Below are 17,710 nucleotides of genomic sequence, written 5' to 3'. Positions count from 1 at the left end.
TTCTTCTGAAGATGGTAAACATTTGTAATTAGGAGCCAACTCTGCTAATCGTTCAAATGCTGAACGTACGACTAAAGCATTATCAAACATCAAATAGGTAGAATTCCATCTATTTGGCACATCCCAAGACACCCTTTTTCCAGTTAACCTCGTATGGGCTAATGCACTTGCAAATTTTTGACCTCTAGATGCAGAAGATTTCACGAACTTTACACTTTCTCGAATCTTATTCAAAATTCCATCGATCTCTTTTAACCCATCTTGAACGATTAAATTTAGAATGTGAGCACTGCATCTTATATGAAACAAATCACCATTAAGTGCTAACATCCCTTTGGAGCATAACCAATCTTTCAGATCTCTTGCCATTACATAATTATTAGATGCATTATCGACTGTGATTGAAAATATCTTTTTATCAAGATTCCAATCTAATACTTTGGATTTGATAAATCTACTCAAAGCTTCCCCAGAATGCGAACCTTGAATTAATTCAAAAGAAATGATTTTTTTATTCAATTTCCAATTAGTGTTTATGTAATGGCAAGTCCGGCAAGCATAATTGAGTTCTTAATGATCAGATGTCCATAGATCTGTTGTCAGACTACATCGAGAAGGTAGTTGATCAAGCACATCTTGTAACCCAATTTTCATCTTATTGTAAACTTTCATTAAATCAGCCCGTCTTGTATTTCTAGAATAGAACTTAACCGTGGGATTAATGCCATTGACAAATAACTGAAAATACTCGTGCTCACCCACACTGAAGGAATAATCATGCTTCGTAATCATTTTCGCAAAATCCATTCTACTTTTTTCAAGATCATATTTCCAATTTGTCAATTTTGTGGGTTCTTTACTAGATTTTATAACTGATAATAATTGTTGTTTGACATCTTTATTTGATCTTCTCATACAAGTCTTTGTATGATTCATCAAATGTGTAGTTTCTTTTGAACTAGAACCATCAAATGCCCTATTACAATGTATACAAATTACTTGAATGCTCCCATCCCCCAATTTCTTTTCATCAAATTCTAACCATACTTTTGACCTCCTTTTCTGACTTTTAATTTCTAAGGATGTTTCATCTATAGTATGTTCATCATCATTACACTCATCACCAATCACAGGAGAAGGGGCGGATGCAACACTAGGAGTTGTATTAGCTAATGGATCAGATTAAGACATTTTCTTTATAACCTACAAAATACCAACAAAAGATAATACTATTCAACAAAATGATCAAAAGCTTAAAAATAAAATACCCCTACCCAATCATCTTCAAAGAAAAATCAATTTTACTTATTAGGTGGCTTGTGGCTATCAATTTTACTGTAATGTTGAATGAAATCCTATATATCCAAATAAGTGATTCATCATATTTTGATTCCTATATATCCATACAAGTGGGTAAAATGTGTAATACAAGATGGGCTCTGTTTGGTTCACAGCATAAAGTTTCTTATTAAGGATTACATGTAAAAAAAACAACTAAACTAAAAATCAGAATTCTAACTTGAATTCTCTACCACACTAATTTTTATTTATTATACACCAAACATCATATTAGAACACAAACACACACATACACACAAGATTCTAAACTAGAAATCAGATGGTTAAAGAAAAGATGGTACTATGACAATTTTCAATTTATTCTTCTCTTACTCATAAGTCATAACCAGTCCTCTTAGAGCTCTTAAACTTTGTCAAAAATGAATAAAAGAACAAACAAAAGGTATTTTCAAAGATATTTTTAAGAACATTTCTAATAACAAACTCAAAAGATCTATAACAAATTCAGGAATTTAAAAAAAAATGCAATCAAGTAGCAGAAATGCAGAATCCATAGATGAAGTTTATTTAAAAAGTAAAATACTAACCAGAATCCACAGATTGTAATCGTTAAGAGCTTTGAGAGTGAGAGAGAGAGAGAGACAAAGAGACTCCGACGCTGATTCGACCTGTCAATGGACGCCGATTCGACCTATCAATGGACGTCGAAGAAGAAGATGAGCCGCTGAGAAAGATTCCGACGGTAACTACTGTTATCGGCTGAAGACAATGAGGGTTGAAGATAATGAGGGCTGTGAAGACGATGAGGGTTGAAGGGGTTGAATACGATGAGGGTTAAAGGCTTAAAGGGGTCGAAGACGATGATTATGAGGTTCGAAGACGACGATGAGGGCTGTGAAGACGATAAGGATTGAAGGGGTTGAAGACGATGAGGGTTAAAGGCTTAATGAGGTCGAAGACGATGATTATGAGGGTCGAAGACGAAGATTACGAGGGTCAAAGACGACGATGAGGGCTGTATGCTGCTGTCGGGCTGAAAGCTGAGTTCTGTTCGACAGAACTTCTTCAGTTTTACTTCTAACCTAAAAGAAAAATTAATATAAAATTTATTTATTAGTATTAGTATTTTCGAATCGGATATTATCGAATGCGAATTCACATATATCTGAATTCGTATCCGAAACGCTATCTGATATTAAAAACTATCCGAATCTGAAAATTTCGAATAATATCCGATTTTTCGAATTCGAATTCGGATTTCGGCTATCCATTGACAGGCCTAATATTACTATTATCGTCTTTTATTTTGCAAGAATCCATATTATAGGAAAGTGGTAAGAGCTTGCAATATATTGGACCTGGGTGGATCCATATTTAACCCAAATCCAACTTGGGTCGAAGGATATTAAATCATGTTGGACCTATATATTTTTTAGAATTGTGATAGTCTGACACTCTTTTCTTTGTAGATTCTCTGACCTGGCGCTTCATAGAATCATAAATCTTTGTTCTTGTGTATCCTGAATCAAAGGATCTACAGCTCGGTGAAGGGAGTGTGCAAAAAAGAATGCCAGATTGTCATGACTCATTTTTTATTATTGGGAACTATTCCAAGGATTCAAATCTATTGAATTTTATTTTTAGATCACTTAAAGATTTTGGTCAAGCCCGATCCATTGCATATGACTCCTATAGTTGTGTAGTTATTGGATATCACCACCAATGTTAAAAAAGAAGAGTGATTTGTATCCAATGGATTTGCTCAAAATGAATGTACCTACCGAAAATCAGTGTTTGATAACTTGTATCCACTAGATTTTATCTCTTGAAAAATAATTTAAATCCAATGATTAGAAATCATTCTTAAGACAAGGCTACATTAATCTATGCATTCATAACACCAATCAAACTGACTTTTATGTAGATTCACCAAGGGACAAACCACATATCGATACAGCGGGTCACCAAAAATGCCAATTAGGCATATGATGGAGTGCCAACAACCATTCTTTGAATCTTAGAGGTGCCCCTAAAAATTGGAGGGCCCTTAGAATTTCTTGGTGTGTCAATAAAATTTTCCCCAGTTTTAATTCAATGGATTCCTAGCCAAACATCTTATTTAAAATTTTGGATTAGTATATTATAATTCCATCATCGTCATAATTAAAGTCCAATCCTCCAACTTTATGGTCGGCTTAACTATTCTTATTCCTCCATTCAATTATGTATAAAGGATACATGAATTTAATTCTCTTTTTGCCCTTCTTCCTCTTCCTTTTTAGAGTTCTCAATTTAGAGATCTTTTCCAATTGAGATTGATATATTCTTCAATGTACATGAACGTGTTATCTTAATCTTTTGCAAAAGATTAGCTAATCCCGTGTAGTCGTACTCGTGTCTTGGCTAAGGGCGTTAATGGGTACTCAGTCGCCTAATTACCTAGTGTATCTATAGTTGATTAGACAGTTTTGCTGTTCTGGTTACCTCAAAAAAGTTGAAATTCGTTAGTAATATAGCGTTAAATTCGACGGCCCAAATCTCACAATTATTTGGGCCGGCCCAAAATTTGCAGTTGCCAACAAAGTAATTCGATGGACTAAGCCCAACGAACCATCAGAATTTTTTTATATTTTTTTTAATAAAATAATAAATCAAGAATTTTCATCGAAGAAGAACACCGAACGAAAAACTCACATTCGATCTGTTGTTCATCGAAAACTCACACAGCTATTGGAGAACACCGAACGAAAACTCACTTTCGATCTCTTGTTTCATCGAAAACTCACTCGCATGTTTTCTGTTCTCCTCATCTTCTCAAATGAAATAGACCCTAAGAGGAGAGATCGAAAAATTGAGAATAAGCTTGTCCGATCCAAATAATGTCCTCCAAAGTTGGGATCCAAACCTTGTAAACCCTTGTACTTGGTTTCACATCACCTACGATCAAGACAATCGCGTCACCAAAGTGTGAGTTCTTATCCTTTTCAACTTGATTTCACTTCCATTTTTGCTAATTTTGTTCTCAGTATATCTTAAAAACATAATTTTCTCTTGAATTTCATGCATTTAGGTGGTTTATTGGTGTTGAATGATGAATTTTTGTATTTTTTAGATAATTATATGGAAGATTTTATGTTCTTGTACCGATTATTCAGATTAGATTTGTTATGCATCGAATCTTAGTGAATTTTGAACGATTCGATGTGATTTGGATGAGTCTAGCCATCCAAAACTAGTTCAAATGGATTTGATAAATTTTTATGTTTATTAAAAAGCAATTTGTTATGCATCCCTTCAGTTTTGTATAATGAAGATCCCAATTAGCAATCCTTCTGAAAATCTTACCAAAGGTACTGTATTGAAACTTACTTCTAGATCATGACTCCATTGGAAAGAATTTAATAGCAATGGTTATTTGGAAGCACGGTTGTCAATTTAATGAAAAATCAAGTGATAGAGATCAGTGAGGATGATAAAGGTCATTTCGAGAAGTAACTTGGGTTGCTTTCTTAGAACACCTTGGTCATCCTATTGGAACTTGGGCTTCTTGTACTAGATTATTGGATTATGGAAAAAAATTGTTTTTAATTTGTTTTTAAAATATCCTATCGTTGAAGAATGACACTAATGAGAACTGCCTTCTCAAGCTACTTTATTTACTGTCTTATGTAATGAATTTTGGCTTCAGTGGCAAACTGCATAGAAAAACTTTAAAGAGATTTCTCATGGGATTCTACAAGTACTAAAAAGGGCACCATTTGGTAGGCTTGGTGCATTGGGTGTAAGGAACATGAGAGTGATGAACAACTTGAAAAGTTCTTGTAGAGATTTAATGAGGAGTAACATTTGGAACTTTTTTCTTTGCCTTGTTTTTGGCTGAAATTATGTTTCCCAAGAAAGTGTGTATGTCTTTCAGGGTGTTTAAGTGAGCCATTCAAGGCATGGGAATGAACTCCTTAAAGGTGTATATATTTTTTGCATTCTGCTGCAGATTATGAGAGGAAAGAAATATGAAACTATTTGAGGAAAAAGCAGAAAGCAGAGCAATACTGGAAATTTTGAATTTTTTTGGATTAATGGTTGATTTGGTACTTGCCTTATCAAAAAATTGGATTCCGTAATCATGAGTTGGAGGAAAGCAGAGAAGCTTATCCAAATTTGGAATGAATCAAATGAGGTATGAAGTTTTCAATTATTCTGGTAATGCTTTTAGTTCACTAGGCTGGATTGTTTTGTAATAATAAAGTTTAACCTCTTAAGCAAGGTTTAGACGAACCTTGAGACAATGGGAGACATCCAATTTTTTTTTTTTTGAAACAAACCTAAAAATTTAGAGACAAATGTCGTACACCTGCATTTTCTCAACAAATACTGTTTCTGGGAATGCAATGAGTTAGATTGTACTTGATTGTATAATTTGTATTTAACACTTAAAGGTACCAAATACTATCTTGACTTGGTATTTAAGATTCCCATCTTATCTCCATCTTTGTTTTTTTTTTTTTTTTTCCTTTCGATTAATCATTATTTCATACCTACCACATGTATACTAAGTCAGAGTTATTCAGAGTGTAAAGGGTAACTCTTATATTTTTAGGAAGATATCTAGTTTGGATGAAGGTGAACTTGAATCCAACAATGGAAAAGACACCCAACTTAGATTGTTTCAGCAGCTAGTTTGATTGTAAATGAATGCTTTCACATATGTTTCAGTTTTGGAGTTAATGAATGTGAAGGATCTAACACTAGCTCATGTGAAGAGTCATTTACAAGTGAGGTTAATTAGTACAATCAATTTCACTTGGTTGAAATTTGAGAGGATTTTTTATTTATTTATGTTATTATGGTTATTGCCATTTATATTGTAATAGATTATTAATATTTTTAGGCTTTTTCATAGTGGGGGTTAGAAAACAAGTGGTAAGGACAAAAGGGCATCTAAGGAGTAATCCTAGCAATGTGGACTTTCTCTTATTTTTATGTAGTAGTTACTATGTTGGCATTGGCAATTGTGAGAACTATTTTTACTCAATTCTTTGAACTATTATACCCATTAGTGTTTTTGAGAGCTGATTGATTTCAATTTTATTGAGGGCTGGCTTGTTTAGGGATGAGGTACTATTTATTGTTTTATATCAGACAGAGCAAAAGAAGGCTAATGTTGTGTCATCATGTCATTAATGTATTTGAACACATGATCTCATTTGGTTTTGTATCACCTACTAGGCAGCTTGTTAGCAAGTGAAATTTGAAGCAAATTTAAAGCAGGGAGGAGGAGAAGGAAAGCAGGACGAGGATGTTTAAGGTGTGTTTGGAAGCAGTCCTTTATTTATGGCGGATTAGCTTTCACACTAAATTGAACAAAAGGTGACAGCTTGGATAGATTGAGTATGACTTCTTGCTGCCAAGCAACAAAAGCTGGTCACACTGTGTGCGCTTTGATATTTTGGTCTCATCAGGCACAGTGCATTTCTTCGATCCCAAAATCTAGGATATGAATGCAGATACAGTTCTTTTAGTGTTTCCATCATGTTAAACTTAAAGAATCAGTTCTTAGAAAAAGTATGTTTTACTATTAAATAAAACATATTAGAAAAGTATGTTACCCTTTTTTTTTTATGTATGTTGCTGCCAGCCACATGGATATGGGTATGTTGAGCAATGTTGAACTATTTAGATATATCATAGGCCATTAGTTATTGGCTAGAGTTTATGGTGTTCTAATCTATCTTGTTAATGAAGTGGTTTTTCTTTATGGTTCTTTGCATTTTTATGCTATTTTAGTGTTCCTATAATAGATTTCATCTTTTCTTCTTGGGATTATGTGTGAGTACTAGTTCAGATTTGTGCTTTTTTTTTTCCCTTTCCAAGGTTAAGATCTTGATCTCTTACTTTTTCTAGCACTCTCTTTACTCTTTCAGGACTTCTCCCAAATGGAAACTTTGAAATACCACCTAAGCAATCCAACCCCAACAAAACAGTCATCAAGGGGAAGTACTCACTACCCAAATGGGAAATCAATGGCTTGGTTGAGTACATCCATGGTGGGCCATTAGCTGGTGGAATGTTTTTTGTCGTTGCACACGGTACCCATGCTATAAGGCTCAGCAACGAGGTCTCAATCTCTCAAACCATATTAGTTAAACCGGGCTCTCTGTATTCCCTCGCATTTGGGGCTTTGAGAACATGTGCTCAAGATGAAGTATTGAGGGTTTCTGTTCCTCCGTTTTCAGGGGATCCACTCTACAGCAGCAATGGAGGTGATGTTTATGCTTGGGGCTTTAAGGCCAAAACTAAGTTTGCTAAGGTGACATTCCACAACACGGGTTCAAGAGGATCCAGCTTGTGGTCCTCTCTTGGATGTTGTAGCCATTAAAGAATTCTTCCCTCCCATGCCGATCAGAAGGAAATAAGAACTCATCTACTTAAGAACTCCTCTAATGGTGTCCTCCCTCCAAAACAAGAAGATTTTACATCCCCTCTTCCTGGTTGGATCATTGAATCACTAAAACCAGTGAAGTACATTGACTCGAAGCACTTTGCTGTCTCCTTTGGACACACTGCGGTTGAACTTGTTGCAGGGAGGGAGAGTGCCATTGCTTAAGTTCTAAGAACAATTCCTAACAAAATCTATAACCTCACATTCACTATTGGAGGCACTAAGAATGGGTGTCATGGATCAATGATGGTTGAAGCTTTTGCTGCCAAAGATACCATGAAAGCCCCCTTAAATCCAATGGAAAGGGTGGGTTCAAGACTATTAGTTTCAAGCTCAGAGCAATTGAAGCAAGGACACGGATTACATTCTACAGTTCTTATTACCTCACAAGGGTTGATGACTTAGGCTCTCTTTGTGGTCCTATCCTGGATCAAGTTATAGTTTCTCCTCTCTCTTAGAGTTGGACTACTTAATGTTTTTTCTTTTAAATGCCAGCCCTGCTTTTGCATATTTGATCCTTGGTGTGATTTAAGGGGTTGGAATATTTGATCGGTGTCTGAAGTATGAAGTATCTGACATAGCATTACCATCTTCTTGTGGTGAGATATATTTTGTGGACTCAGTTAGTAGAGCATATATGAAATTATGAATGGAGGCTTTGTTGTTGTTATAGTTTATTTGTTTTATTTTTTTGTTTTTTTTTACTTTTTTAAGATCTTATTATTATTTTGATACTATTGATTGAATACTAATTGGTGTGGATGGGATGTGAATGTGAATGTAGATGTGGATGTGAATATGTGATTTTTTGGCAGGTATAGGTTGAAATAGCCAATAATTCGATCGCTCAAAGCTGTCGAATTTATTTTTTCGATGATTTTGGGCCAACGAATTTAGTTTTTTCGACGGTTTTCAAGGCTATCGAAAATAATTTCTATGGCTTAAGGCCAACGATTTTTTTTTTCCGACATGGCCAAAATCGATGAGCAAATTCGACGGGTGAGGCTGTCGAATTTTGAAAAATTCGACAATTTTAGGTTGTCGAGAACTTATTTAGGCTGTCGAGTTTAACTTATTTTCCTGTAGTAGGTAGTCATACTAGGGACCCATTAAGTTGTTTAGGTAAATTATATTCAATGTGGCAGCAAGAAATTATTGAATTATACTCACTTTTCATAAACATCCGTTTATATTACTTTTCAATCTCATATTTCTAATTTTTAAGATTTTCTTTGAAAAAGTTTGATTTTCTCTCTGAATCCATTATTTGTATCAACTATCAAGTGAGGAATTAGATGTGAGTTTTTTTCATTAAAAAGTAATTGTCAATCTTGATGGGTATACAATATGAAAAAGCCCAAATTCGATAAATCAAGAAGTTGAATTGGCATCGAATTTTTCATTGTCAAAATTTTTTTTTGACGATCAAAAACTATCAAATTAATGAAGGATGAGAGAAGTTCGATAGTTCTAAGCCGTCAAATCTGGGAACATAAAAAATTTCGATGGTCCTAGACCATCAAAATTCAGTTTCTAAAATTTGTAGGACTTGGCCCGTCAAATTTTTCTGTCGAATTTTTCAATTTTCATGTGGTGGTATCCAATGAATAGATGATCGGTCATAGTTACTTTTAGGTTGGGGTCAAGTTTGAAGGGTCTCTTACCTGAAATAAGAATTGATTAAAATCAGAATAATGTTTTATTTAGGTTTCTACTCTGGATATACATGGGAAAAAACTAAAAAAAAGAGCCATTGATACCCTTGTGTTGGCTCAATCATTATCTTGATGGTTTGGACTATTATTCTCCGGCATGCCCCCTTTAACGGGTAGATAAAAAATATCCTTTGAACCTTCATTTTCAAACCATTGATTACTCGTAAATGCTTGATGACCATGCAGTGGGACTTACTTCCAATAAGTTCAAAAGATAGCGGTGAAGACCCTCTAACTTAACTTTGGCTCAATTCAATGGCATCCTTTTCAGCGTGGTCACCTCTATTCAAGAGGTAGAGGTAGAACCCTAACATTTAATATATGTAGTTCAAACTTGAAACTGCATTTCTCTAGGCATCCCAAACAAATAAAGATGAAAATGAAATTAAGGTTTTCATAGTAGAATCGATTATTCTTGATCTTGGACTCATCATAATTATTGTCCTGCATCAACTTGTATGGAAGTTATTTTCTCGTAGCCATCCACTTTGGAAGTCTTTGGTTATTTTGAGAGCTTAACATTATTTGGTCTATGTTCGAGTCAAAGTGCGTCTAAAAAGTTTTTACAGAGAAAATCAATTTTCTATTTAGTGAGAGATGTACATAATAGGATAAATTACACTTCGACCCTATATGGTTTGGCGTAATTTTATCTTCACCACCTAATGTTTTGACAATTACCCTTACCTTCTTATCTCAGATATTGTTAGGATTCAAATGCCATTTTACTATTTCACCCTCTTATTTGATATTTTTTATCAAAAACAATTTACCTAGGAAGTTGAAATGCTTGAAGAAGACTGGTTTGGAGAAGAAAAATCAATGGGTTTTTAATACATGTTGAAGATCAGGGTATTTAAATCAGTTTTTCATTTGTTAATAAGAAAAAACCAAGGTGAAGATACTCATGTCATTAGTTTGAAAATATCAGGATGTATCTCAAATATTCATTAAAATTTGGGGAGGTATTTCTAAATCACCCTTCTGGAAATCATAAATATGGGGATCGAGTCAACAATTACAAAACTAATCTCACATGCACTACTAAATATTCTAGTTTCAGTCTACGTCTAAAATCAATTGGGCCTGATGTATAGACGTGTCAAGTTAATAGAGGTCTAACTCCATTATAAAAGGCCACTCATTGAAACCTAAAGATGCCACACTTGTTCCATGGTTTTACACCTTCGAGACATCATGAAGATGTCAATAGTCCTACACTTACTGGTGTTGCTCCTTGGGGTGGTGATGATTCTCACACCTACGCCTACTTTGGCTATCCGTTTTCCTCCTATCCGCCTTCCACCAATCAATAAGCCACCACACAAACCACCACCACATTTCCCTACTTTTCATCCTCACCCTATTCACCATCCACAACCACCTCATCATGGTCATCACCCATTCATCCACATTGATTTTGGCAGTTAATTAAGCAATAGAGAAACACTTTCCTTACTAACTTAAATCTTAGTAAGGGCTGTTCAGCTGAACTGGATTACCAAATTGTTTTATCCAACACCAGAGCCTTCTGGATTTCATGGAAAAACCCAGATAAGAAAAAAAAAAATTTCTCACACAAAAAAAAAAAAAAAAAAACATAGGTAGTTGAAGTAGATATGGATACACTTGAATTATTAGAAGACATGGCTTTGGTCAAATTGAATGGGAACGTGATTAGTTCAGCTGACCCCCGAATTTTGGGATAATGCTTTGATGATGACCATGAACCCCATTTTGTGTAAGTCTTGTCGCTCAATTTATGCTATCATATCCAGTAATATGACAAAGAACACATCTCTGTTTAATGGTTTTTAGGCGAGAAACAAGGTTTAAAATCTCATCTTGAGGTTATATTTCAGTTAGGAGAAAAACTAAGATGATCTTTACCTAAACATTCTGAGACAATCTAAAACATTCAATGTTTTGGGTCAATATTTGATTCTGGTCAAGGTGAAAACCAGAATGTTCCACCAAAACATTCCAAAACAGAGGGAACCTTTGAACCATGGCTGAGAATATATATGGATGGTGCCAACTCTTTTCTTCAGAGCTTTGAAACATCCAGTAGCTGAGACCCTCTTTTGGGATCTTTTAGGTCATTAAGCTTCATTAACTTTTTTGCTTTACTTGTCCAAGCTAAACTTTGACCAATTTTTTTTAGCCTTGAATAGGCTTTCTACACTTTTTCTATCTAAATTAGATGAGCGCTGAATAAAGCTGCCTTCTGATTTTTCATTGTTTGCCTGAAAAATGCTTGTACATATTCATTGTTTGGGTTCAATCGAGTTATACATTTTAATTTTCTTTGATAGGTTTGTTTAAAATTGTTTTTGGTCCCTATTTAATTTTTTCATATATAACTTATTTCTAACTTTTATGACAGTTCTTTCGGTTTTTCTTGCTTGTTTATTTGTGTGATGATTGTTGTATTAGACCTATGTATTCTGTTTGTGTTCATGCTTGTTTCTTGAGTCAAACTGAATTATGGCCAGCCTTATTATGGCATGTATGCTTTTAGCATGGGCGCATGTTGTTGGCACATGCATATACTCACACAAATCTATGTGATTAGATTATGGATCACACCCATTGACCATGGTAGAATAGTATGAAATACTAATCTTACATTTGACATGGGCTGTTCCATCTACTTTCTTTCCAAAGAGGAATCTTGGCACTCATAAGTTGTATATTGTTTCATGCATGAGGAACTTGTATGTATTTCATTTCTTATTGATGTTGACAAATTTCTAGGTAGTGCTTCGAATTCTCTGTTGTGCTTGAAGATATCTCATCGAATAGGTACACATGTGTGGTTCATAGTTTGGATTTTACTCAAGGTTTCATGATATTAAATTTTCTGGATGCTTTTGTACATAGAAACGTTGGAAATGGCATCCCTAGAGATAGTGGATCTCCAAATGAGGGACAATTGTGATTTGTTTGTAGTATTATGCGATATTTTGTAATTTTGATGGTGAAGTACTGGATAATTTTATAAATTATGAGTCATTGTAATTCTTTTTTGTATAAATGAATGTGATAGAGAATCTCAATGTTCTCTATTTGGATCTATTTTGACCGTGGGTAATAGATGTGTAGAAAATATATATATATATATATATATATATATATATATATATTATTTTTTTTAAATGTTTAGATATCGATTTGTAACCGATGTCTAAAGTCTCAAACTTAGGACATTAGTTTTATAGACATCGGATTTTAAATCGATGTCTAAGGTATTTTTTTATTAGTACTTTTAGATTTGAAATGGCTTGCAGCTGTTTAATTTCATTAATGATGTCTCGATCAGAGTTGGTATGTTAACCGTTTCAGATTATCTTAAGAATAGTTATAAATCCTTCCTAATTTCCATTTTTTTTGTTGTAGTGTCAATTTTGAATTTACCATTATGGATTTGATTATTTTTATGCAGTTCTAGGTGGTCATGTTAGGGACCCATTAATTTGTCTAGTTAAATTATATTCATTGTGGTAGCAAGAAATTAATGAATTATACTCACTTTTCATAAACATCCGTTTATATTACTTTTCAATCTCAAATTTCTAATTTTCTAAAATTTTCTTCGCAAAAGTTTGATTTTTTTTTGTCCGAGTACGTAGTCACTTCTTTTGTGGCTTAAAGTTGTTGAGAAATTAACTTTTGTTTTGCTTACGTTTTTTAAAGTCAAATTAATGAGGTCAGTTTGTATTTTCTTTATAAAGACTAGTGTTTTACAGAATATTAACAAGGGCTTTCCAATTCCTTCACGTCTCTATCTCACTGATAAAACTAGCGAGATTGCAGGTTTTTTTTTCTTTTTTATAAAGTGATGATCTTGCTACTCTTCGGGAAAAAAGAAAAAAATAAAAAAACTCAATCTCATTATGTATGTTTTTTAGAATTAAAATGAACAGTGAGCCACAATTGGGATTATGTCAAAAGTTGGTCATGTTTTGGTAATCATCTCTAGTTTTTCCTCTCTCTCGTGGTTAAATACTAGATAGATCTAGGATTCCAAAATGAGACTTTACTAACAAAGTTCGCTAACCATACAGTAATGTGACAAGCAAGCTCATGACCTATCAGCTATACCATGAAGAAAATGTATGTCTCTGACAATTGCTAGGGCACCTGCTTACATGAACATCACTCAAGCACAACCATAAAACCATTAGGATCACCTCTTCTTATTCTTCTATATATATATGTTTCTCCGTATCATCTACTAAGTGATCAGTGGGGATGAATGGGTGATGGGAGGCTTTAATTAATGAGGTATGGGAGGTTTCTTATATGAATCTTCCACATGTTCTGTTGGAGGATGAACACCAGGGTGGTGATGATGATGATTAAGTGATGATGGTGGTGGTCTTCTTGGTGGTGGTCTTATTGGAGGTGTTATTATTGGTGCTGGTGGTTCTCTTTGATCTGGTTGTGGTTCTTAAATGATGGATGTTTGTAACGGTCAGCTAAGGAAGGAGTGGTGGTGCCACTCACCACCACTACCAACCCAAGGAGCAACACTTGTAAGTGCGGAAGAAGTGACATCTTTTGGTTTCAACGGCGCAAAGCCATAGCAAAATAGGCGGTCATTTATAAGGTTGGGCCTCTATTAGTCTGACACGTGTTAACATCAGGTGCGTAAAATTTTTCTTTTGTGTAGAACAACCTGGAAGCATTGTGACTTTTGTGTTTGGGTTGAACACCCTAAAGAAAGCCAAACATTGTGTCAAATATTTTTCAAAAATAGGGGTTAGAAATTTTGGAATGGGATGATTTTTTGTGAGGATGATCTTTATGATGAGGAGACCATTCTTACCAAAAATCAGCCTATTCCAAAATATTTAACCCATCAAAAGTGATTTACAAAAATTAGATGGTCCACGATTATTCAACTTGTAAATTAAGGTTAGAAGTTTCGGAATGAACTGATTTTTGGTGAGGATGATTTTCTCACCATAGAGATCATCCTCACAAAAAATCAACCCATTCCAAAACTTCTAACCCCTATTTTGAAAAATGTTTGACACAATATTTGGCTCTCTTTAGGACCTCCGAACACTTCTTTTTGTCTTTTGCGTGAAATGGTTTTGTTTTGAGTCCAATTTTTCAATGATTGGACTCACATAACGTGTAAAAAGTTGAAGGAATGATCCTTAATCTAATGATTGGACTCACATAACGTGTAAAAAGTTGAAGGAATGATCCTTAATCTATCTTGAAAAATGTTTGGCACAATATTTGGCTCTCTTTAGGGCCTCCGAACACTTCCTTTTGTCTTTTGTGTGAGATGGTTTTGTTTTGAGTCCAATTTTTCAATGATTGGACTCACATAACGTGTAAAAGGTTTAAGGAATGATCCTTAGGATGACCATGCTTATAAGGGTTCAGATCAGGTTGTATGAACTTAACATAATCCAATGGTTTAAACCTAAGGATGACATTGTACCCAAATCTAGTACTACTTCCGGAGTTGGTGGCAAACAATAGAAGCCCTATCCTTTTTATTTTATTTTTCCTGCTAAATTTCTATTGGTTGGATTTAGAATTTTATATAAACCTAATCATAATTATAGATAAAGACTAAAATTGCTCGACCAAGTATTACATTATTTTGTGATATTGAAATTATAACTTGAGCCAAACCTATGTAATGTTTGAAGAGTGTGTTTTAAATTTTTAAACTTTAATTGAAGTGAGATAAATGATTTAAGAAATTAGGGTGTAGTAACTAAAAGTTGGGGTCCCAATCATGATTTTAAAATTTGTTCGAGATTGAGATGTATCACCTAAGTTAACTCGGTATCGGAGTTGAATGAGACCAACTCATGAGTTACTTTTTTTTATCGAGATTTAATACCTCCCATTGAATCTTTTGATTTTTTGATTTTTTCAACGAAACATCTCAAATGTATTAAAAAACTCGTCTGAGATGACTTGGTATCGGGCCTAAACTAGACGAGATGGGAAACTGAATTTTAAAACCATGGTGTAGACACCCCATTTTTGCATCTGCCTAATTCGACAATTCGTCACCTGATTACTGTGAATTCCTAATGATGATCACAAAGAACCCGAAGGCTTGTGAGTACTATCCCTGATTCCCTCCATTTTCAATTTTTTCATCTCCCCTACTCGTTAAGACTTGACATAGAAATTTACGCACGTTTAGGATCGCTACACCTTACACCCGATTTAGCAAGCACGTACACTTTAGGTTCGATACACAGTTCGATAACACCTCGCTACGCTAGGAAAACATGACTTTGAAACTTAAAAATAATCATGTTGGGACTAAAAAAAATCTCACGCTAAAATTCATAAAAATTTGTAAAAATTGACAAAATGACGAAAATACCCTTCATGAATTTCAGACCTCGAAAGTACTTCCATTGCACTTAGAATATGATTTCGAGTCTAACGGGATCCAAACCGACTAAAACAGAGAAATTTAGGAAAAATCATAAAAATGACCGAAGTGCCCCTCAACCTCCAAATTCAACTTAAAGATCCCGATCGTTAGGAAAATGTAATAAAAATCGAAATCCGATTAAAATTGAAATTCAAACTAAAAATAAAACTCAAATTAAAAATTAAACAATTCAAATTCAAACGATTTAAATTAAAAATTAAACAATCAAACAATTAAAATCAAACAATTAAACAGTTAAAATTAAACCATTAAACAAATAAAACTTAAATTAAAAATTAAACAATTAAAATTAAAATCAAGCAACAATTAATTAAACAACTAAATATTTAAAATTAAAATCAAGTAACAATTAAAATTAAATAACTAAACATTTAAAATTAAAATCAAACAACCAATCAAATCAAAATCAAAACACAACAGACAAATAGGATTAAAATTGAATCAACCAATTAAATTAATATTAAAATTAATCGATAAAAAATTTTCAAACCAAAAATTGATCCATAAGACTCAAATCAAAACAACCAAAATCAACCAATCAAGACGTAAGCATCGAAGAATTAACGAACTACGAGTAGCGTGGTATCTCCCCACCATCATGCTCTAAAAGGAAATTAAAAGCGAAAAAGAAAAAAGAAAGAGAGGAACACGTTAAAAAAGAAAGAAAAAATTAGAATGTTTTTTTTTTATTTTTATAAATAGAGAAGGACGTCTTCTCTATTTGGGACGACACATCCTCTTGTTTTCTCCTTCGACTCTCTCTCTCTCTGGACTCTCTACTCTCTCTCTCTTGGAGGCTCATCCCTTATCCACTATTTAGTGAAAAAGGGTCGAGGCGATTTCACATGGTCCCAGTAGCAACTCTCATATTGATTCAGATTTGAATTCGGATCTAGTCAGATCCTATTAACCATATTTGAATTTGATTCGACCCAAACTGGGTTCAGTTAGATAATTCTTATAACATTTGCTTTTTCAGTTTCTACTAGTATATCACTATGTGAAAAAGGCCAATATTTGACGGTCTTCGCCCGTCAAATTTTGAGAAATTTGACGGACCCTCCCGTCAAACATGCCCGTCAAATATTCTCTTGTAGAATTTTTTTTTTGACGGCCCTGGACTATCAAATTATTGGAGAATGGAATTAAAAAAAAAACAAAAAAAAAATCCATAGAGTATGACCGTCAAATTTGGAGGTTTAACAAACAATAGCACGGTCCTCTAATTCACCAATCACAATTAACGAAATAATAAAAAAAAATCAGAAAAAGATAAAACAAAAGAAAAATTATAAAACAAGTTCCAAATTGAACTAAATAACCCAAAATTAATATACATGAAAACCTCTTTGTTAAGATCAAAAATTCTGTTGAAGCTACAAATAACTGACAATAATTAAACTAAATAAGAGCAAATGATATTGAAATTACTGGATCGGCAACATCTTTGGTGGAGGTCGGTGTTGTTATCGTTGTAGATTGGGGAATGAACCCTTGTGCTTCACGTGCCGCTTTTTTCCTTGGCCTTTTTCGCCATTTCCAGCACATCCTCCTGCATGCAGCATTTCATTGCAAGAAACAATAAATCAATCTCTTTGGCAACCAAACCAGGCAGAAGTGACATGGCCAAATCCAATAGCTGGGCGCTGCATTAAGAGGTATAATGCTTAAAAATGTTAGTGTGGAGTGTTTTTACACCTAGTTTAGGATGGACGCATGTCATCTCACAAGAATGTGTTTGAACTTAGGGTATGTTTGATTGCACATGGAAAAAAGGTGGAAAATCAATTTCCATGGAAAATGACATTTTTC

At 34.0% G+C, this 17,710-nt stretch overlaps 1 protein-coding gene, 1 long non-coding RNA gene and 1 pseudogene across 3 annotated transcripts in view; 2 read left to right on the top strand and 1 right to left on the bottom strand.

Annotated features, from left to right (window-relative positions):
* Nucleotides 1-3,822: 3,822 nt before the first annotated feature.
* LOC147383036 (uncharacterized) lies at nucleotides 3,823-5,609 on the top strand. 2 transcript variants are annotated; one of them, XR_015173803.1, is made up of 2 exons: nucleotides 3,823-4,266; nucleotides 5,291-5,609. It is a non-coding gene; the product is annotated as an uncharacterized LOC147383036 (long non-coding RNA). The 2 variants fall into 2 exon arrangements; XR_015173804.1 differs by having other exon boundaries at nucleotides 5,216-5,609.
* A 1,329-nt stretch (nucleotides 5,610-6,938) lies between these two features.
* LOC147383035 (protein TEEBE pseudogene) lies at nucleotides 6,939-8,410 on the top strand (annotated as a pseudogene).
* Nucleotides 8,411-17,270: 8,860 nt separating this feature from the next.
* Nucleotides 17,271-17,710, bottom strand: part of LOC147383031 (uncharacterized) — a 99,211-nt gene continuing 98,771 nt past the window's right edge. The window contains exon 5 of the mRNA XM_086427126.1: nucleotides 17,271-17,450. Within this exon, the coding sequence (XP_086283252.1) occupies nucleotides 17,300-17,450 (151 nt within the window). The 3' untranslated portion in view covers nucleotides 17,271-17,299. The remainder of the gene's footprint in view (nucleotides 17,451-17,710) is intronic.

Source organism: Akebia trifoliata, chromosome 16, assembly GCF_017979445.1.
Source record: "Akebia trifoliata isolate Shusen 1 chromosome 16, ASM1797944v1, whole genome shotgun sequence".
NCBI classification, from domain to species: domain Eukaryota; kingdom Viridiplantae; phylum Streptophyta; class Magnoliopsida; order Ranunculales; family Lardizabalaceae; genus Akebia; species Akebia trifoliata.
This window is presented reverse-complemented; position numbering and strand designations above follow the sequence as displayed.